Source organism: Scyliorhinus canicula, chromosome 9 (genome assembly GCF_902713615.1).
Source record: "Scyliorhinus canicula chromosome 9, sScyCan1.1, whole genome shotgun sequence".
NCBI classification, from domain to species: domain Eukaryota; kingdom Metazoa; phylum Chordata; class Chondrichthyes; order Carcharhiniformes; family Scyliorhinidae; genus Scyliorhinus; species Scyliorhinus canicula.
In genome coordinates, this window is record NC_052154.1 from 23360505 (window position 1) to 23383954 (window position 23450).

A 23450-nucleotide genomic window follows, 5' to 3' on the forward strand; every position below is an offset into this window, starting at 1 on the left:
TATAGAATTTTCATAGAATTTACAGTGCAGAAGGAGGCCATTCGGCCCATCGAGTCTGCACCGGCTCTTGGAAAGAGCACCCTACCCAAGGTCAACACCTCCACCCTATCCCCATAACCCAGTAACGCCACCCAACACTAAGGGCAATTTTGGACACTAAGGGCAATTTATCATGGCCAATCCACCTAACCTGCACATCTTTGTGACTGTGGGAGGAAACCGGAGCACCCGGAGGAAACCCACGCACACACGGGGAGGATGTGCAGACTCCGCACAGACAGTGACCCAAGCCGGAATCGAACCTGGGACCCTGGAGCTGTGAAGCGATTGTGCTATCCACAATGCTACCGTGCTGCCCGCGGTAGATGAATTGACCATGGGGTAGGTGAATTGACCATGCTAAATTGTCCCTTAATTGAAAAAAAAAGGATTGGGTACTCTAAATTTAAAAAACAAATGTATAATTACATTTCATGTCAAGCATTCATTGGTGCTTGTAGTGGTGGTTTACACAGTTTTCAGTCCCTCTTTGGTTTTCTGTGGTGGGAGCACCTTAGAATGACCTCTCCACATTAAGCCATTGCCTTGGCTGCGTCCGTACGTCGGTCAGCGCGCAGTACTAGACATTCGGAATCTGCCAGTCTACAGAAATCTAAATGATCAGCCCCTGATCCCATGTTCAGTATCCTCCCAAGGAGGAGCAATCCCTCAGTGTCTATCCTGCCAAGCCTTTTTGAAGTCTTGCATTCTAATTCTCTGTCTCTCATCTTTCTAAACTCCAGAGAGTATAGGCCCAATTGGACTCATGCTCCCAGCCTGTTGCTCACTCCCTAGCGTCACATGACAGTCAAGTTGATGTGGTCCTTTTGCTGGTCAGTTTTAGTGCGGCAGTCCTTGGTGCACCCTCGAATTTATACAACATCTACCCCATGAATTCAAATTAGTCACACAGGCATGTTCAATGTAAATTCAATCTGCTTAAACTTAGTTGGTCTACACGCCCACCGAACAGATGGATAATAAGAATAATGTATGCAAATCAGCAAAATAAACCAATTGCCATAATTCTTACCCGTCCAATGACTTTTGGGAATGGACCTCTTTGATTCTCAGGGAACGATATAGGAGGAGCTATCAATGATCTTTTCCTTCTGTGGAGAATAGAGATGTTTCCAATCTTCAAAGCCTCCTTCAGATAGAAAAGACGGACATAACAAAAAAAGGATATTTTTAGTTTGCATCTATACATCCAAGATTTATAACCAACCACCTTTTCTGTAAAACCATAACTATTGTCAGCTGCTTATATCTGTGCAGTGGTGCTGTTGACTGCACAGCTGTAAACTAATCACATCAGACAATAAGGAACTCGAGAAAAAAAGTGGAGATGAAACAGCCAATATTGTTGAAGGCAACACATTAAATCAAGTTCCAGCATTTTTACTAATTCAGTTCATCATTACACTGATTTTAGCAGCTAAGCCTGTGCACAGTGTCTGTAAATAGCAGGATATGCTGCCAAGTTTAGCAATGAATTATATGGGTTATTTAATGAGTGTTAAAGGCTCATAATTCAGCAGTGACTGGGTATTAAATTAATTAGGCCTTTCATTTCAGCGAATTAATTCCTAATACAGAAGTAACTCAGACATCTGGTGCTGGCAAAGTGCAGCAATCTCCAAGCCCATTGTTGCAGCCCAGAGATTACTAGTTAATCACAAAGATACAAATTATTAACAAGCAAATCTGCATTAAAAATTGATGATAACATCAAAACTATTAAGGCTTTGAGGAAAAGGGTTGAGGATATTTAAAGATATTTATACAAGATCTAAAGTGAATATAGACCTTGGTGACTATGCTCTGACCGCGTTGCACTCAATGCAAATCCTACTGTTTTGGGGCAATTGCGGGAGTGGCCCCAAAACATGATTTGTGCTGAGCGCCAAACAGTTTCCGATACTCCCGGCCTGCTCCAGCTGGCGTTATCAGTATCTCGCTCGGAAAGGGCGGGAACCTGATCAGAGCTCATTTGCATTCACTTTAATTTCATCCGAGAGATTAAAGTCGAATGCAGAGGCCTCCCTGTCAGCTTCATCCACCCACTCCCACTTGCTAGTTTGTATACAATTTCACTCCCCTTGAAGTTTCTATCGGCTCTGTGGTTTCACTGCTGCAGTATGCCTGGCTTTATCCCTTTGCACTTGGTTGTTTACATTGAATTTCACACCGCAACGACTTTTAGAGCCTATTGATTGACAGCTGAAGGTTGTCTCTCAAGGGAGGGATGGTTTTATTTGATTTTATTGCACTTCATGGTCCATTAACTCTGAAGTGCATCCTCTTTTGAGCAGAAATCCTGCCTGACCACATTTTTGCTATAATTGCTGACTGAGAGCAATTTTTTTTTAGATCATTTTCAAACTCTGATGCTTGAACAGCATGACTGCACTGGAGGTATTTTTCCACCATAGAAGCAGCTGGCACCACTCAAGGCATTAAAGGGCAGGGATTCCTCAATGAGGACCTTCTCGCAGCCACTGGTAAGTCCTTTGGATAGACATGATGAACTCGCTGGAGGGCTAGGAAACATTTGTAGCCCCCGGGTGGTCAGTGGTGTGGCTGGTTAGTGCGCCAGCCCGTCCCCTAGCAATCGAGCATTGTCCGAAACCAAGAGCAAGCTATCCCACTCCCTGTCATTCTGGTGTGCTCCATGTGCCTATCCAAGACTTGAAAGTTCCTAAAGTGTGGAGGAGGTTAGTGCAGATTCGATGGGCCAAATGGCTTCCTTCAGCACTGTAGGGAATCTATGATCAGGGCCCACCCCATCAGCAACCTTGGCCTTCAAAAGAACAAGGCCCCCTTTTAAAGTGCGCTCTGGTCTAAAAAAAATAGGGGGGCACTGCTGGGTCCACTGCCGTGGTACTGCTCAAACATGACCCTCTTCCCCCACCATTGGAGACTGTACTTAGCTGTGCACCCCCTGGCTGGCTCTCTTCACCAGGTCTCCGTTTGTCAGGACCAGTTGTAAACCCTGCCGATGTGACGTCAAGTCGGCTGGGGCTGGGGGGATGGGATCCTTGTGTGGGGGATGATATAGCAGGCTAATTATATGTTCGTGTATGATAGTGGGGTTCGCGACGTTCATGACGAGAACCCCATTATGCCATTGGTGCAGGGGGGAGGAGGGGCGATGACAATCGGAACACTTTTGGGGTCTCCCATTGGAATCTATGTTCCAGTGGTTTATCCGCTCACTGAAAATAGGGGTGGCAATCAACCCAGTGTCTTGAATAAATGTCTTAGCTGACTCAGTCTTGAATAAATGTCTGCCGTAATGCTATGCATTATGATGTAAATCCAGATAATGTCCATAAACCCAGGAGTGAAGCTTGAATTTGGAGTCTTCCAATTATTTGACAGTAGAACTATCTTTGTTAATAGTGAAGACGACAATGCTTCCAATGACAGGCTGGTTTCTTATTCATTGGTCCAATAATACAAGTAGTGTGACTCTTCCAAGCAAAAAGGAATACAGCTGTCAATGCATGTTAAAGTTGCATTAATATGTTTTCCAGCCCTTCTACATGTAAATGATATGCCATTATGTTATTAACATCGCAAAAGACAGCAGTTTCAGGATGCAAAATAATATATGCAACTATTTGTTAGATGATGGTGATGGTATGCTATTAGAGATTTGACATTGTAATTAGAACCTTTTACTTTTGAGCTAATTTTGCTTCTGCATTTGTGCCAGCCATGTTAAAATGGATGGTCTTTGAAATAGTTCAAATTTTCTGCAAAAAATTAATTACATAACAAGGTGTATGATGGAAAACTGTTTTGTTAACAGTTGTTTCTTTAAGATGCAATCATGGACGCATCTTACTATGAATTAAGAGTTAAATTAATGACATCATATAAGAATATTGAAAAATGTAGTAATCTAGGTTTTCATCGAACCATAGAATTTAGTGCAGAAGAAGGCCATTCGGCCCAACGAGTTTGCACCGGTCCTTGGAAAGAGGGTCCCACTTAAGTCCATGCCTCCACCTTATCCCCGTAACCCAGTAAACCCTCCTAGCCTACTGGAGACCAAGGGGCAATATAGCATGGCCAATACACCTAACCTGCACAACTTTGAACTGTGGGAGGAAACCGGAGCACCCGGAGGAAACCCACACAGGCGCGGGGAGGAAGTGCAGTAACTTGCATCTTCCATTATTTGGCTCCAATCTCCAATTGCTTTAGATTCTTTTCAGAGTTATTAATCTCTTTATTCCATTGGTAAGAGGGAAGGACTCCTGGTCAGTCATGCTTGGTATGGAGTGACGCCACTCAAACTATATGCCTCCGGCAACAGTCCAGCGACCTGTTCCAGAATAAAATTTGCTATGGGAAAAAGGTTTCCCTTGTAATAATAATAATAATAATAATTGCTTATTGAATGAAATGAAATGAAAATCGCTTATTGGCACAAGTAGGCTTCAATGAGGTTACTGTGAAAAGCCCCTAGTCGCCACATTCCGGCGCCTGTTTGGGGAGGCCGGTATGGGAACTGAACCCGCGTTGCTGGCATTGTTCTGCATTACAAGCCAGCTGTTTAGCCCATTGTGCTAAACCAGCCCCACTAATGCACAACTAAATGTGGGGACTGAAACAACAGCAATAATCTCTCAACCCATAACCTGGCCACATAGCTGCTGCCAGCAGCAAATCCTGGACAGGATACACAGAAAACACAGGAAGTACCAGCGACATTATGAATGGTAGAGGAAAAGGAAGGACAAATTCCATGTGCATAATTCCATTTGGCACTACAATCTGGGCAGGACTTTTTAAAATGTATACCGACTTGCCAGTTTTCAATCCAATCAGCTTCCCAAGAAGAGCTTTATTAAAAATTGATTGCCAGCAATTGAAACTAGATTGGAAAAGGGGAGTAAGCCACAGGGAACCTTGGAAAATAAATGATAATTTAGAAGCACCAAAGAAAATTAGTTTCATTATAGGTCCCACTGTACAAAGAGTGTAAGACATCATTCGAATTTTAACTTGACGTAAAAATCAGGCAGGCAGAGAGTGAGACAGATGGGAAACTGTCCTGAGCTCAGTAACGTGAGTGTGGTGATATGCATGTGCACAGTAATGTATATAGCTATCTAATACTGCATATAGTTATCGATACAACCTCCAACCAGCAGGTGATAGAGATAGAGATCCACCATGTGACTCCAGAGATCCGGCAGAGTGGGTAGTAAGTCGTACTAGAGGATAGTCGCATCAGAAGTAGCTCCAGGAGAATTCACTAAATTCAGTTATTCGTTACCGTTTGTATAATAGTTCATTATTTATCTTTCCACGTGCTCATTTTGATAATAAACTATCTTACTAGTCAAAGCACTAGACATTCTGTGTGCATCCTTACCACGGCCACAACACAAAATATAACAGCGTGGCCGGGCAATTTTAACCCCTGGGCCTCACCTGCATGTTCATAATTATTTCAGCCCACAAAACTGATGGAAGGTGAAAGCTGGGCGGCAGGCAGAAAAATGCCATTGTTGGGAGTACACTCAGATAAGAAGAGGAGTTTCGGGAGGGTCTTGCGAACAGTGGTGGGCTGTTGAAGAGGCTCAGGTATGTGGGACAGGGGAGGCCTACAGGACAATTTAATCCTAATTTGTCTGGTTGCAATCTGATGGGATTGGTTGCTGCTGCCCACCCAGAGGAGTTGAGAATAAAACTATCCACTCTAACTTTAATCCATGGGGCCCAGAGGTGCACTCCTGGCTTTCCTAGCCCTACAAGGAAAGCAGAATAAAAGTTTTTAAAACCTACCTCTTTAAGCCGTTTTCTGTCCTTTCCCATTCCTCCCACTTCACCTAAGCAGATAAACTGCACCAACGTCCCTGTTCGGGTACCCTTCAAAATACCAGTTGGCCCGAATGCTCTCATCAGAGCCTGATCTGCATAGTTAAAGGACAGCACCATGGTTTCCTGCAGCACCTCTCACATTTGGTAAAACGAGCAGGTTACAATGGATGACATTTGGAAGGGAGTGAGACAGCGACAATTAAGCCTCCAAGACGAGTTTAATTGCTCCGTCAACTGGTTCGTGCCCATATTATTTGCAGCAGAAATTAAGACGATGGTCATGTTTGCTTGCTGTGACAGCCGCTTACCCTCAGTTATCCAAGATTAAAACTGCTCCTTTCGCTCCGACGGTAAGGGTCTTGTCAGTCGTAAGTCAATAAATTTGAGCACTTATGTAGTTTCATATCAAACAGTTTCAATATTGAAATCTGCCAAAACTTTCATGTGTTGCTTGGATTTCTGCACAGTTGTGAAACAAATTTGAAAAGGTCGTTGACTGACAGTTTTAAAATGCAATGTTATAACATCCAATGGTGAAGCTGTTTTTGTGTGCTCAAATGAGATTTACTGTTAGTTCAGCTGGTGTAATTATTTGGCTCTGCTGATGTGTGTTAATCCTATGAGACAGGAGGTACTTAGTGTCAAAATCATAATTTGTTTTTAGTCACTAAGGGTATTAAGGCACTAGTGTACTTTAATTTGGTGTTATTGATGGCAGATTTGCTAATACTGTTATTTTACAGCTAACAAATAAATTAAAGAAAATGTGCAGTGACATTTCTGTTGCTCCACCGTGGCATCAATGGGATTTTATTCTCGTAGGATTACTGCTTGCCTCTTGCATTTTAACCACATTTGCAAACAATCATTGTATCCACTGTCACAACTGCTAATATACCTGTGTACAGGGCATATTTGGATATATCTGTGAGGAACAATTGCCGTACTTATGCTCAGCGACCTACAGGTTAAGTAATGCCCCTGATATTAAAATTTGCATGCTTATTTACAGATCCCTCGTGGATTCACTCCTCCCTGTCTCTGTAATGCTCTTCAATCCTGCAAACCTCAGGGATATCCGTGTTCTGTCAATTGTGGCCTCTGGCACAGTGATTAGCACTGTTGCTTCACAGCGCCAGGGTTCCAGGTTCAATTCCCGGCTTGGGTCACTGTCTGCACATTCTCCCCGTGTCTGCATGGGTTTCCTCCGGGTGCTCCAGGTCTTCCCACAAGTCCCGAAAGACAGTGCTTGTTAGGTGAACTGGGCATTCTGAGTGCCCCCCTCGTGTACCCAAACAGGTGCCGGAGTGTGGCAACACGGTAGCACGGTACCATTGTGGATAGCACAATCGGTTCACAGTTCCAGGGTCCCAGGTTCGATTCTGGCTTGGGTCACTGTCTGTGCGGAGTCTGCACATCCTTCCCGTGTGTGCATAGGTTTCCTCTGGGTGCTCAGGTTTCCTCCCACAGTCCAAAGATGTGCAGGTTAGGTGGATTGGCCATGATAAATTGCCCTTAGTGTCCAAATTGCCCTTAGTGTTGGGTGGCGTTACTGGGTTATGGGGATAGGTTGGAGGTGTTGACCTTGGGTAGGGTGCTCTTTCCAGGAGCCGGTGCAGACTCGATGGGCCGAATGGCCTCCTTCTGCACTGTAAATTCTATGAAGACTAAGGGATTTTCACAGTAACTTCATTGCAATGTAAATGTAAACCTACTTGTGACAATAAAGATTATTATTATTCCCAAATGTAATCTCTTCACATTGTCGGCAATGTCTTCAGCTGCCAAGGTCCAAAGCTCTGGAACTCCCTCCCTGAACCTCTCCACCATGCTAAGAGCACCAATTTTATGGGATAACACTTCTGAGAAATGTTTTGGGGGACATTTTACTATGTTATAGCTCCTAGATATGTATAAGTTGTTGCAATCAGCCGTGATTTCCAGCACAGGTAATTCCAATCTAGAACAAGCTTCTAAATCAGCTTCTAGGTAGGGAGGGAGGAACCATAATCAGCTGCACAGCAGCACTATCATTGGTCTCAAGAACGGAATCAAAGCACGCCTAAATGGTGTGTGATATCGTATCTCAAACAGGTTATTTTAAAATGCAGGGGGAATAAGTAACAGAGAGGGTATAAGTAACAAATAAGAGCTATTGTACCTGGGTCCACGATGCGTTTTCCCAGCATTCTCCTTTTTTATTTCAGATTTCCAACACCTGCAGTATTTTGCTTTTATTTTAGCTATTCTTCTTCACTTCCTGCTCTTATTTTAAGTTCTGGTTACATTTGCTCTACGTGACGTATTAAAGGGATTAAAGTATTTCTGGCTCTTAACAGAGCATTAAAAAATCAAAAGAAAAGACACAGGTTCTCACGGTGGAACACAAATGCAGATTTTCAAAATGCAAATTATTAATATGCAGGATACAAATCTGGTGGCAACAGGAGCTCATTATTAGATGCAACCTTAAAGGTGGGCAACACAAAAGAAACAGATTGCTGGTCAGGATTATGGGCGGGATTCCACAGCCTCCCAGCCACACGTTTCCCAACAGTGGGAGAGGTCGCACCATTCACCGCTGGCGGAATTCTCTGTTCCTGCTGCCATCAACAGGAATCTCCATTGAAGCCACCCCAAGCCGCCAGGAAACCCGCGGGGACCAGAGAATTCTGCCGCCGGACAACGGCCAGGACATTCCGGCCTGGCTGGAGAAACAAGAATAAAATGAGAGTTTCGTGTTTACTTTGCAAGACTCCGCCCTGACAGAAACTTGTTAGCTGAAGGTGTAAATTGGAAGATAGAGCTAGAGTTCAAAGAGAGCAGATTCTGAAACTGTCACTCCCATTGAGCAAGACTTCACTCTGCGTCGTTTATCGTCGGGGATAAGTCCCCTTGCGAAAGTACCCTTTACGTGCAGAAAATCTCATTCAGGAACAATCTTTTCCGCTGCCGAAAATTTCACTTCCGTTTCTGTCGCAATGCCGATGTAAGAGTGAGTCGCCAAACTATTTCTGAATCGGAACTGATCCAATAAGGATAGAGTGGGCTTAAATTGAACTCAAGACTTTGTTGTACACCCGGGAAATCAGGAGGAGGGGATTGGTAGGCTCCCGCTAAAGAGGAGCTTTAGGTACCTGGGGGTTCAGGTGGCTAGGAGCTGGGGGACCCTGCACAAGCTCAATTTTACTAGGTTGGTGGAGCAGATGGAGGAGGAATTTAAAAGGTGGGACATGCTGCCGTTGTCATTGGCGGGTAGAGTACAGTCCGTTAAATTGACGGTGCTCTCGAGGTTTTTGTTTTTGTTTCAGTGCCTCCCCATTTTCATTCGGAGGGCTTTTTTTAGGACGGTGAACAGCAGCATTCTGGGATTTGTTTGGGCGCACGGGACTCCGAGGGTAAGGAGGGTCTTTTTGGAGCGGGGCAGGGATAGAGCGGGGCTGGCGCTGCCCAACCTCTCTGGGTACTATTGGGCGGCTAACGTCTCGATGGTAAGTGGGTAATGGATGGGGAGGGGGCAGCATGGAAACGGATGGAGATGGCGTCCTGTGGAGGCACGAGCCTGAAGGCACGGGTAACGGCGCCGTTGCTGCTCCCTCCAACGAGGTACACTACGAGCCCGGTGGTGGCGGCTACCCTCAAAATTTGGGGGCAGTGGAGGCAGCACAGGGGGGAAGTGGGGGGCTCGGTGGAGGCCCCGCTGCGGGGGAACCACCGGTTTGTCCCAGGGAACATGGATAGCGGGTTCCTGGGGTGGCACAGGGCGGGCATTAGGAAGTTGGGAGACCTGTTCATTGATGGGAGGTTTGCGAGCCTGGGAGAACTGGAGGAGAAGTTTGAGCTCGCCCCGGGGAATATGTTCAGGTACCTTCAGGTCAAGGCGTTTGCTAGGCAGCAGGTGGAGAGGTTCCCTTCGCTGACCCCGCGGGGGGTAAGGGATAGGGTGCTTTCGGGGGTGTGGGTCGGGGATGGGAAGGTGTCTGACATCTACCAGGTGATGCAGGAGGTGGAGGAGGCGTCGGTTGAGGAGCTGAAGGCTAAGTGGGAGGTGGAGCTGGGGGAGCAGATTGAGGAGGGGACATGGGCGGACGTCCTGAAGAGGGTGAACTCCTCCTCTTCATGTGCGAGGCATAGCCTCATCCAGTTCAAGGTGCTGCACCGGGCTCACATGTCCGGGTCTAGGATGAGTAGGTTCTTTGGGGACGAAGACAGGTGTGTCAGATGTTCGGGGAGTCCAACGAACCATGCCCTTATGTTCTGGGCATGCCCGGTACTGGGGGAATTCTGGCAGGGGGTGGCGAGGACGGTGTCGAGGGTGGTAGGATCCATGGTCAAGCCAGACTGGGGACTCAAGATTTTTGGGGTTGGGGTGGAGCTGGGAGTGCAGGAGGCGAAAGAGGCCGATGTTTTGGCCTTTGCGTCCCTAGTAGCCTGGCGGAGGATCTTGCAGCAATGGAAAGATGCGAGACCTCCGAGCGTGGAGGCCTGGATCAATGTCATGACGGGATTCACTAAGCTGGAGAGGGTCAAATTCTCCCTGAAGGGGTCGGTACAAGGGTTCTTTAGGAGGTGGCAGCCTTTCCTTGACTTTCTGGCTCAACGATAAGGAACTAGGTCAGCAGCAGCATCAACCCGGCGGGGGGGGGGGGGCGTTTAGGGGGATAGTGTTTAAGTTAATTTGCTTATTGTTAATTTATTTTGTTTATTGGGTTTGGGGGGTGGGTGGGGGTGGGGGGGGGGTGGGGGTGGGGGGGGGGGGGGGGGGGGGGTTGTTATATGCGCTGTTACAGGTGCCGGGGGGTCTTTATTATTGTTATTGTTATTATTGTTCTGTTGATATATATTTTTCAAAAAATTCCAATAAAAATTATTTTAAATTTTAAAAAAATTGAACTCAAGACAGCAGGTCTACCTGTTCCATGCGCAATAAACCGGACTCCAAGTTCAGATGGAATCCACTGAATTTTGGACCACAGCCAATTGGACAAATCTGCCATCAAATTCAATATTACAAGAAAATATCTGTTCCTAATTAGTTTCCGAATTGGCTTGAATGTCCTGCAATTGAAGTTGTATTATTCCACAAGAAATCCAAGCTGGTACTGGTTGAACCGGCGTGGATTAGATTTTAGTGCTCTGAATTTGCTAAAAATCATTGGTAAAATTATATATTGACAACATTATTTACTAAAACAGCAATCCAGACCTAAACAGCACGTTTGACAATTAAAATGCCCTAATGTTCTTCATAGGGATATTACAAAACAAAATATGACAGCAAGTCATGGAAGGAGGTGTTAGGGTGGATGACTAAACATTTGGTCTAAGAGGTAGATTTCATCATAAAAAAGAGGGGGAGTAGGCCATTCAGTCCCTTGAATGTGCTCCACCATTTTGTATTATCATGGCTGATCTAATTGTGGCCTCAACCATATTTTTCTTCCTGTCCCCAATCACATTTGACCCCCCTTGTGAATACAAAATCTGTCTAACTCAGCATTGAGTGACATAACCTCCACTATCCGCGATAATTAATTCCAAAGACTAACAACCCTTGGAGAGAAGAAATTCCTCATCTTCTTAAATGTGATGACTCTTATTTTGAAACTATGCCTCCTAGATCCAGATTCCCCCATGAGGAGATGCCCCCTCAAAAGTCATAGAATCCCTACAATGCAGAAGGAGGCCTTTCAGCCCATCAAGTCTGCACCGACCCTGCAAAGGAGCACCCATCCGCGGCCCACTCACCCTCCCGACTGTAACCCTGTAATCCCACCTAACCTTTGGACAGCAAGGAGCAATTTTTAGCATTGTCAGTCGACCTAACATCTGACCCATCTTTGGACTGTAGGAGGAAGTCGGGGCAGCCAGAGGAAACCCATGGAGGCAAAGGGAGAACGTGCAAACTTCACACAGCTATTCAAGGTTGAAACTGAACCTGGGTCTCTGGCACTGTGAGGCAGCAGTGCTAACGACTGTGTCACTGTGCCACCCTAGAAGCTTATATGTTTCAATAAAATCAACTCTCATTCTTCCAAACCCCAATGAGTACAGGCTCAACCTATTTGATGTTCCCTCATTAGACAACGCCTTAATTTCAGGAATCAATTTAGTGAATTCTCGGAACTACCTCCAATACAAATAAATCCCTTGTTAACACTATGCAGGGCTCTGGGTGTAGTCTCACCAATATCCTGTACAGTTGGAGCACAGCTTCCCTATTATCACACTCCATCCTGGTTGCAATAAAGGCTAATATTCCATTTGCCTTCTCAATTACCTGCTGTACCTACATGCTAACATTTTGTGATTCATATATGAGGACACCCAAATCACTCTGTCGTGTAGATCTCTACAGTCTCAATTTCAATTATATTCTACTTTTCTATTCTTCCTTGCAAGTGGGAAACATTTCCACACATTATATTTCATCTGTCAATATTCTGCCTACTCACTTAACCAATCTAGGGAATACTGAAAGATTGCAACCAATGCATCCATATCTCTGCGGTTACTTATTTTCATTCCCTAGGCTGCAGGTCATCCGCTAGTCCCAATAGTTTACTTAGATATTTTCCTGGAGTGATAGTGATTGTTTAAACTCTTCCCTCCCTTTTGCCCTTCGAATATTTCCTATTCTTGAGATGCTTTTTGTGTCTTCTACTGTAAAGAAAGATACAAAATACTTGTTCAAAGTCTTTGCCATTCCTTTGTTTCCATTATTAAATTCCCCAGTCTCACCCTCTACTGGACCAAAGTCTACTTTAGCTACTCTTTTACTCTTTATATATTTGTAGATGCTCTCACTGGCTGTTTTTTATATTCTCTCACTCTCTCCAGAAAGGCTGTGAATGCTGTGTTTCTGTAACTATAGAGACCTGAATGAATCAACAGTAAAATCTCGAACTGAAAGCAAAGTTTCGAGAGGAGTAAGGTGCTAAAAAAAAACCATCTGAAACACGGACTCTTTTTTCCGTTCACATATTTTTCCCCCTTTCTTCCCATCTGCGTTTGTCTGTCTTGTGTGTGTGTATATAGGGGCTAGTTTAACACAGGGCTAAATAGCTGGCTTTGAAAGCAGACCAAAGCAGGCCAGCAGCATGGTTCAATTCCTGTACCAGCCTCCCCGAACAGGCGCCGGAATGTGGTGACTAGGGGCTTTTCACAGGAACTTCATTTGAAGCCGACTTGTGACAACAAGTGATTTTCATTTCATTTTTCATTTCATATTTATGAGAGAAAGAGGGTGGGGGCAAGTTAAAGCAGTGAATTAGGAATTAAATAATACTCAGCCAGTTATGTTTGCTGCATATTTCATTACAGTCCTTGTTATTAATAAAAAGTAACTGTGTTTACATTTACAAACCTGGAGACTGTAAACAAATTGGGCAACCAAGGGCCAAAGACATCTGGTATTTTTCTAAGAATAATTGGTTAATTCACTTGTGCTGTGACTCCGGTTGGGCTGGCACTAGCCCAGGGTGTCCTAACAACCTTGGGTCAAATGTAATATCAAGCCTCAACCAGTCTGATCCAGCTTCAGACATTTGCCAGGCAGAGGGTTGGAGATGGTGACTGGGAGCAGGGACCAAAGCCAATAGCTTCCGTCTTCCTAATCTTTAATTGCAGGAAATTTATACAACTCCAGCGCAAGATTACACAGATAGCCTAACAATTATAAGTACTTTCAGTACTCATTACTCCTGTATGAAGCACTGTGAATAGTGCATTCAATAATAAAATTGTCATGCTTTCCATCAGCACCATGAGATATGCATTGACTTGGGATTTTATCTCAGTATTCAACGAATGGTGTTTACTGACACCATGTCGGCAATTGCCCCCAAACACGTTGTATGCTTGGCAGTGAAAATTTCCTCTCGTCTTGTGTCTTTTCCACCATAGCGCCCTCTGTAAGGGATCAGTGACATCTGTGAGTAGCGCAAAAAACACCATGGGCAGAGTCCCTGGTGGGTGCACGCCCAGCCAGGAAGAGCATAAAATACCATCAAGTGACGTCAGGCACACATCCCAACAGCACCCGCACTTGGGTGGTTTTCTGGTTGACAGGAGAACTATCGAACCAATTGCATAGATTATCTATCCTATTGCCTGGAGCATTACATTGCCCGTGTGATCTTTAAATTGTTGCATGGGCAGGCGGGCAATCCGTTTCACAACTTTTCTCAATCATGGGCAGGAAGGAGGGGCAGCGCCTCAATTTGAAGGCCCTTTCAGATTTGGGACACGTTCCCCGCCATGATCCGGGAGCTTTGGCCCACCCTCCCACCTTGGTCTACCCCCTGATGCTATTGCCTCCATCCCAACCCCCAGGACATTAGGAAACACCTTGCCCCCAGGTCCAAACATGGATCAGTCCCAGGATTTAGTTCCAGGCAGAAGTGTCGCAGTACCTCTGGCCACTGCAGTGCTATGCCTGGAGGGGCTGGAGAGCTGTCTGCCAAATTGATTGGTCAACAGTTCTCCAAGACATGCTTCTTCCCAAGGATAGAGAGAAGTTCCACACACGACTGCTCCATGCTCAATTGAATATTAAATGGGGTGGGCCAATGAGCATGTTATGTGCCGACGCTCAGGATGACACGCATCTCCGAGAAATTTTATCCGATGGCTTTTGAATCAGGTTGAAGAATCCCTTCTGAGACATGCAGCTTCAAACAGGAAGTATAAAGCAGGAAAAATAAATTAGATTTAAATAATAAACAGAAAGTGAAATAATGTTGGTAAATACAAATAGGACGTTGGGACGCAGAAACAGGTAAAAATGTATGTAAACGAGACTTCCGGTGACAGCGGGCGGGAGGCAGCCATGCAACGGAAGGCTCCCGTTCGGGAACGCCATTTTCGGGGCTTTAGGCCCGCTCCCAGGCTCCATGGATGCAGAAAAAGCAGGCAGAAGGCACGTAGAAGCCACACAGGAGGCACAGCAGAAGAGGATGTCCAGGATCAGCAAAAAGATGGCCGTTAAAAAGGCAGCTGAGGGTCCGTCGGGGAGTGGGGAGGTCACCACGGGGTCACCTAGGAAAATGGAGGCTGGAGCACCGGGGGAGGCCGCATTGCCAACGGCTGAAGAAATAACCAAGGTGATGGCTGCAGAATTCGAAAGGCAGTTTAAAAAACACTTGGAGGCGATGAGGAAGGGGATGAGGGAGGTTTTGAGTGTGCTGGTGGAGGAGGCGATTTCCCCGGTGACGACGGCGGTGGCGGGTGCAGTGGCGGAGGTGCGGGCGCAAGGTGAGGCGCTGAAGGAAGTGGAGGAGACGGTGTTGCAGCATGGTGATCAACGTACCTCAATAGGGAAGGAGATGCGGAAGGTGCTGGAGATTAATAAGGATCTGCGAGGGAAAATGGAAGACCTGGAAAACAGATTCAGGTGACAGAATTTGAGGATTGTGGGGCTGCCCGAAGGACTTGAAGGACCGAGGCGGACTGAGTATTTTGCCGCTATGCTGGCGAAACTATTGGGGGAGGGGGAGGATCCCTCCCGATTGAAGTGGATCGGGCTCATTGGTCGCGGAGGCCTGTACCAGAGGCGAGTGAGCCGTCAAGGGTAGTGACTCTGTGCTTCCGTAGGTACAGTGTAAAGGAGAAGGTCCTGTCCAGAGCCAAGCAGAAGCGGGTGGTGCAGTGGGCTGGAGCTGGTATACGTGTATACCAGGACTTTACGGTGGAGCTGGCGAGGAGGCGGGCTGCTTTCAACCGGGTGAAGAGGGCACTGTACATTAGCAAGGTGCAGTGCGGCATTGTATATCCAGCGAAGCTGAGGGTGACTTATAAGCTCAAGAACTTTTATTTTGGAATAGCGGAAGCAGTGGAGGAGTTTGCGAATGTAGAAGGACTGTGGTAGAACTGAGAAATTGAGAAATGGCCATGTGCCGATGTAACCTCAGGACTGTATTTTCTTCTTTTTTGTTTCACTGCGTGTGGGTGTGTAGGCTAAAGGAGCCAATGTTGTATATACTTGGACAAGGGAAGTGGGGGGACTTGCACTCGAAGTGAGGGCTCTTTGGGGTATAGGTGGATATGCGGGGTGTGTGTGCTAAAAGGGGTCAGAGGTTGGACGGCGTTGAGTGTTGGGGGGGGGGGGCGGGGGGGGGGGGGGGGGTGAGCGGACTTTATGGTGACCATGGGCGGTCCTGGACTCCTTTTTTCTTTTTTTCCTTTGTTTTTTGTTTCCACCGTGGGAAGGTTTGTTTTATTGGATGCATATCTTGACAGGTGGGCCGTTGTTTGGGGTTGTGGGAGGATGGGATCGTTGTTATTGTTAAGGGGATTGATTTTGTATTTGTTACCGTTTACTGATTGTGGGTGGGGTGTAAATTTTGGAGGAAAATGTGAAAATGGAGAATAAAAACATTTTTAAAAATGTATGTAAATTTTTTTTTAAATCTCCAAAACCAGTATATTTGAGGAAATAAAATTCCACACAGGTAAAATTAGTTTTATGGGCAAAAGAGGTTGGTAAGCAATTGTTATCAAATATCAGTGCCAACGTTGCAGCAAGTACATGCCGTTGCTATTATTTCAATGTTGTGCATGTCGACAAGGACTGAAGCAACACGATGTCTGATAGCAACTCCTGGATTTCTGCATTTAATGGCATTAATACATACTCTGGAAGTCTCAGCGATATTTACTCAATTGCAAAGATGTTCTTACCATTATTCTTGTTTCAAATTCCAAATCATTAGTTCCTTCTTTTTATAATGAGAGTATGTCAACATATGGTTGTGCCTTCTGACGACCTCCTCGCTCAGCAATTGAAATTTTAAAATATCCAACATACGTTCAGACAAAATGAAAAGTGGCACATTTCATATGAATATCACACATGGCAGGTTGTCGGGGTAAGTGGGGGAGGAAGAGAATTCAGTGGGAGTTCTGAAAGTCGGTTTTATGCCGTGTGAATTTCCCACGGATCTCCCGCTGGTGCACGCCATGGGGAAAGCCACTGGTGGTGGCATGAAACTGACTTGCATCCTGTTAGTGGGATGTAGATGAATGCCTGTTGGGAACAATCTGCCTACGCCCGACTCTCTACACCAGCTGAGGGAAAGCACGTCGGACTAGAGCATGTCTGAGGTCGGACGTCACCTACAGATTGCCTGGGACACCCTCTGGAATTCAGTATGGAATGGACCCTGGATCACAACAACAGTGGGTGGGTGGGGGGGGGGGGGGGGGGGGGGGGGTCTTCCAGCCTCAGAGTGCTCCTGGAAATCCATCTTCTTTCTTCGAGTCTTCAGGAGATCCATCTTCTTCCTTCAAACGTGGGTCGGAGATGTTGGTCGCCTTTTAAATATGGCACCCCGATACGATGGTGGGGTGCACGCACTCAAGCCCGCCCCACCATGGAATATGGCGCTCAATCTCTGGCCGCGTAATTAAGGAGATCGGGATATCCTGTTTACCTCTCTTCCCCACGCCCATCATAGAATCAATCAGAGAATTTACAGCGCAGAAGGAGGCCATTCGGTCCATTGAGTCTGCACCGGCTCTTGGAAAGAGCACCCTACCCAAGCCCACAACCCCACCCTATCCCCATAACCCAGTAACCCCACCCAACACTGAGGGCAATTTTAGACACTAAGGGCAATTTAGCATAGCCAATCCACCTAACCTGCACATCTTTGGACTGTGGGAGGAAACCGGAGCACCCGGAGGAAACCACGCATACACGGGGAGGATGTGCAGACTCCGCACAGACAGTGACCCAAGCCGGAATCGAACCTGGGACCCTGGAACAGTGAAGCAATTGTGCTATCCACAATGCTACCATGCTGCCCACTAGGTCTTAGTCCCGAACGGGAGAACTCTGCGCCTATTCTTCGACTGAGATTTGTCCCATTAAGTGTGGCTTTATTTTCTCACACTTCCCGTTCTGTAACTTTTCTTCAAATAATTTTGAGAAACAACAGGTAAAATTTATTGAGTCGAAGATTATGGAGAAACATCGTGGGAGAGAAAAGCATGATTTTATTTAATGGTAATTTAAAAAAATAAAAGCATTTCTCTTGAGTATTGAAGCAAACTAATTATCTTCCTGTATTTTATTTTCCAAAAATTAACTCCAATTCTTCATAGATGAGAGAGAAAGAAAGAAGCTGCTGCTGATACCCAAGCGACAAGTGAAAGAAAAAGCATCTTTACTCATTATAATTTAATTTTTTTTATCAAATAAACCAGTTGCATTTTGAAAGAATAAGATTATTTCTTGAGATGAACAACAGGGAAAGCAAGTTGCAGGTAAATTGGGGCATGGGTAACCACCTGTTTAGAGCATGTAGAGTAATAGATCATCTGAGCAACAACGAGCAAGATGAAGGCAAGATATAATGATGGGACAAAGGAAGTAAGGGGGAAGATCTATATTTGGGTTTAGGGAGTGGTAGGAAGAGAAGTCAGTGAGATGTCGTAAAGGACCCAATGGAGCAACAGTTTGGCTGGCAGAGAGTGGCATAAGCGAGTGTGGGTTAGGGTGGGAAGGGACCTAGTGACTATCACAGTTTTACTGGGACACACTACACCTATCATTGCCTGCTGCAAAGTTACAGTGAAGCCCAGCGCAAACTGGAGGAATTGCACCTCATCTTCCGATTAGGCCTTCCGGACTTAACATTGAATACAACTTCAGACTGTGAATTCTCTCTTCCACCTTCACCCCATTTTGATTAATCAATTCATTTTTGTTTCTTCCATTGATCTGTTTTTCCCTCCCCCTTGTCCCCCTTCTCTCCACTCCACTTGGGCCAACTGTTCCTAGTTGTTCTCTGACACCTTTGCTGTGCCATTCGCACATTCCAATCTCTTTATGTGCCACTATCCGCACCCTTCTTAGCCTTAATCACCCTCATTTACATTCCTTTTGTCTTCTGTCCTCGACATCTTTGTCAAACTCCACCTATCGCTGGCCCTGTATCCAGCCTCCCCACTCCATGCATCCCCTCCCCCACTACAGTATGAATCTGACCCCACTGCTGAGATTGTCCAGTATTTTCCGTTTTTAGTTTCAGATTCCAGCATCCGCAGTAATTTGCTTTTACCCATCACTCCAGCCCTAAATGCACTTTAAACCCAATGGTGACGATCTCCAAACGTATCATTGCGTCCACCACCTCCCAGCTGGTGAAGAAAACGGGGTAAGTGTAACTTGGCGGGAGTATTAAATCAGTGGCTACACACCCTCGCACAAATTAATTTTCTCCATCAAGAAGAAATTAAAAGAAAAGAGTTAAGTGGGAAAGAAACTAAACAGGAGGGAGACAGAAATAAAGGATGTGAAATAGAGTTAAACATTCACAGAATGCCATCAGTGCGACGTATTCTGTTCAATGCTATGAGAAACAGACTAGCTAAAAATAAAAGGCATTTCCACGATGCAAAAACTACTGACACTGTGTAAGACTTTAAAAAATCAGGAATTGGGGTGGAAACTCCAATCCCGCGGCAGTGTCCACACCGTCGTAAACGGCATCGCGTTTAAGGACAGCGTGAAAGGGCCACTCCGAGGACTAATTCTGGCCCCTACAGGGGACCAGCACTGCGCTGGAGTGGTTAACGCCACTCCAGTTGCCGATCCCGGCGTGAACAGTGTGCCACGGGATCCGCGCATGCGCAGTTGCGCCGGCGCCAACACACACATGCGCAGTAGCCTCCTTCAACATGCCAGCCCCGACACAACAAGGCGCAGGACTACAGGGGCCGGCGCATAGGAAAGGAGGCCCCCAGCCAGAGGCCGGTCCGCCGATTGGTGGGCTCCGATCGCGGGCCAGGCCACATCAGAAGCCCCCCCCAGGGTCGGACCCCTCCTCCCTCCCTACAGGCTGCCAGCCAACGCTTCAACGCCGAGGTACCGCTGGCGTAGAGCAGGTTAGAATGGCGCCAGTGGGACTCGGTTCTTTTCTTATGACCGCTCAGCCCATCTGGGCCGGAGAATCGGCAGGCCGGCTGCGTAGAGCGGCCCGCGATTGGCGCCGCTCCTATCACACCAGCGCCAATTCTCCGCTCTGTGGAGAATTGCGTGCCGGTGTCGGGGCGGCGTGGCCTGGTCGCGGGGATTCTCCGGACTGGCCCAGGGCTGGGGTAATCCTGCCCAAGATTTACAAATGGTCTTCTCACATTTACTTAAATACCCTCCTTATGATTTAATAATAATCTTTATTATTGCCACAAGTAGGCTTACATTAACACTACAATGCAGTTACTGTGAAAATCACCAAGTCTCCACACTCTGGCGCATGCTCGGGTACACTAAGGGAGAATTCAGAATATCCAAATTACCTAACAGCACGTCTTTCGGGACTTGTGGGAGGAAACCGGAGCACCCGGAGGAAACACACGCAGACACGGGGAGAACGGGCAGACTCCGCACAGACAGTGACCCAAGCCGGGAATCGAACCTGGGACCCTGGCCCTGTGAAGCGACAGTGCTAATCAGCAGTAGGGGATAATCATACGGCACAAGGTGCGCCAGAAACATAGTGGCCCAATTTATAACCTCAACAACCATTTGTTTCCAGAGGCATAGGGTAGTTAGTTAAAATCTCGTCCTTTCACATCTGAGAATTCAATTCAGATCCAGCCCAGGCTATTGGGTGAACCTTTCACTGAATGTATTTCAATGGTATCTGATGAATTGAAACAGATTATTTTAGCCTTGCATAATTCATCTTGGCCAAATTGGATTACCGCACGTGCTTCTAGATTTTTCTACTTTCAAAATGAACTAGTGGGAAAATGTTACTGCAAAACTGCAAAACAACGGGAAGTTATTCTGGCTTTCCAAGTTCCAAATTATGAAGACATTTGCAACTATATGTACTAGCAATGGAAAAAAAAGCGGCTGCTTCAAATTGTCAAAATGGTTGAGAGGGGTGAATATTGCAGCTATGAGCAGATTATGTAATCGTAAGGGAATTAGAACACTCGGGCACAAAATGTAAAAAGGCATGAATAATGGGAATTAAAATAATTATTTTGTCTCACAGAATACTAAATGCAAATAACACAGCTCAGGTAAAAGCTATTGAATAGTAGAAAACCAATTCAGTTCTTCAGAAAAAGAGTAATACAAATATCTACTTTAGAAGGGATTAAAGTTTGCCAGAATAATGGTTGCCAGATTGATCAAGTGTAGAACCTTGTGAGATAATAGCACAGATGGACATCGTTTGGCCTGTTGCTTTTGTGGTAGCTCTTTGCAAGAGTTTTCTGAATCCAATTTACCTGCCTCATTCTCTCCCTATTGTTGTGTTGTGTACTCTGGGATAACACAGGCTGCAACTCGATGAAGCTTTGACCAAACGATACTCCAGACTTTGAAGTAAGTTCAATGCAATTTATTGAACCATTAGCACAATTCTCTATGAGTTTGACTCTCCTGCTCATCTTGCTCTAGTAACTCAGTCTAACTAACCAGTCTGCTCTAAGCCACGTGGTGGGTGTGATGCTTCTGATCTGCCCCTGTCCTACTCTCGAAGTGTCGCCTGTGGAGACAGAGCATGTGTGCCCTGTCCTTATATATGTGTTGTGTAATGTCCCCTTGTGGTAGTGTCACCTCTGGGTGTCTTGACTGCCCATTGGTCGTGTCCTATTATATGTGTTCATTAGCTGTATGCCTGTATGTCATGACGTCTCTGGTGCTCCCTCCAGTATTTACTTAGTCGTAGTGTATTTACATTAACCCCCTGTGTATTTACAGTGATGCATATCACCACATCCCCCTTTTCACATGTTACATATTTTCTGTAGTGTTAAAGAAAAATTGAACAAAAACAGGTAAATACGTGATGACATGTACAAGTTATGATGACTGTGATGACTATACAAGATCAAAGAATAGTTATGAGTCCAAAGTTCATGAATTTACACGGTCGAGTGGCTTTCCTGTGCTGTTATGGAAGTGTCAATGTTGATGTTGTCATTCCCTTGTGAACGCCGTCAGTGTCCTGGTGTTTACGTAACCAAGAAGTCATCAGGAGGTGTTCAAATGGTCAAATCACTTCATTGTCTGAGGTGGACTCTTTTTTTCAATGCTTGTGGTAACAATTCTTGATGATATCTTTCCTGAAAGCTGGTTTGCTTGTCCGTAGTGTAGCAAACGTGAATTGGTAAGATGTATTGACATGCCATGGTATGTTTGCACTCTCGCTATTGTTCTGAGCTGAGCAGTAACATTGTCCTTCATGGGCAGAGTTGTACCATGTCGTACCAGTTGTTGATCTATTGTTGTTGTCATTGCTGTTATTGACATGCTTGTTGTTGTGTTTGTTGGCTCTGGTACGCTTGTTGTTGTTGTCTATGTTGTTGTTTTTGTAGGTTTTGTTGTCGTGTTTGTTGCGCTCAATGACCACACCGAGTGGAGAATTTGAGTCCTTCACAAACTTACTTCTCAAACTTACTGTGTCAGTGTCCTTTGTGGCATCTGCTGTTTCATTGAGCGTGCCGTTTCTGATTCCCCGGCGCTCCCCGTCTGGAGTCATGTCCGGTTCACTGGCTTGTCGATGGTCCCCGTCTGGAGCCCTTTCTGGTTCACCTGAATCACCTTTGGTTTCTTGATGCTCCCCGTCTGGAGTCATTTCAGGTACTTGCGGAGAGGCCCGAGTAGATGAGGTTTGAATTAACGGGTGTCACTGGAGTCACTTTGATTGTCGAGTGCCTCTGTGCACATTAGCTGAGATCTGTCCATCTCGCTGAGATGTCACACATCTTGGGCAAAATTCGCCGACCCCCAGCAGGGTCGGAGATTCGCCTGGGGGGCGCCTAAAATCCCGCCCCCGCCGTGGCAGAGATTCTCCGCCACCCTGGAAGTGGCGGGGGCAGGAATCTCGCCACTCCGATCGTAGAGGCCCCTGCGGTGATTCTCCGGCCCGGATGGGCCGAAGTCCCGCCGCTGGGAGGCCTCTCCCGCCGCCGAGGTTTAAACCACCTCTGGAACGGCGGGCTCAGTGGCGCGAGCAGGCCCCCGGGGTCCTGGGGGGGCGGGGGGCGATCGATCCCCGGGGGGTGCCCCCACGGTGGCCTGGCCCACGATCGGGACCCCCCGCTCAGACTGCGGGCCAGTGCCCTGGCTGCACTATGTTCTTCCGCGTCCGCCACGGCCTCCACCATGGCGGAGGCGGAAGAGAACCCCATATCGCGCATGCGCCGGCAGTGATGTCAGCGGGCAGTTGCCGCTGACGTCACTGCCGGCGCATGCGCGGACCGGCGAAAGCTTTTCGGCCAGCCCCGCTGCCGGGGGCGCCGGTTTTTTGCGCCGGTCTTCTGGTCGCAACCGCTCCAGCGCGGGGGTGGCCCCCAAAGGTGGGGTGAATTCCCCACCTTTGGGGAGGCGCGACCCCGGAGTGCTTGGCGCCACTCCCCTACTCCGGGACCCTCCGTCACGCTGGGTAGGGGAGAATGCCGCCCCTTGTATGGGAATTGTGAAGCCTTTGTCACTTGTCGCACATACAGTGGTCGACCTTCAGTGCCTTCTTGTCAGTTAGATGAGCTGGGTAGACTGTCAGAGTCTTTTTGTTGTGCACTTGAGTGTGGCAGACTTGCATCGTCTG

The 23450-nt window shown here is 46.5% G+C and overlaps 1 protein-coding gene across 2 annotated transcripts in view; it reads right to left on the reverse strand.

The window, feature by feature from the left end:
- cdh13 (cadherin 13, H-cadherin (heart)) overlaps positions 1-23450 on the reverse strand; it is a 1126050-nt gene that overhangs the window by 721073 nt on the left and 381527 nt on the right. The window contains exons 1-2 of one of the 2 annotated variants that reach the window (XM_038806329.1): positions 5845-6055; positions 1073-1189 (exon numbers count right to left, since the gene is read on the reverse strand). In XM_038806329.1, the coding sequence (XP_038662257.1) occupies positions 1073-1189; positions 5845-5997 (270 nt within the window). In that variant the 5' untranslated portion in view covers positions 5998-6055. Of the gene's footprint in view, positions 1-1072; positions 1190-5844; positions 6056-23450 lie in introns of those variants that run through there. The other variant, XM_038806328.1, reaches the window with a different exon arrangement.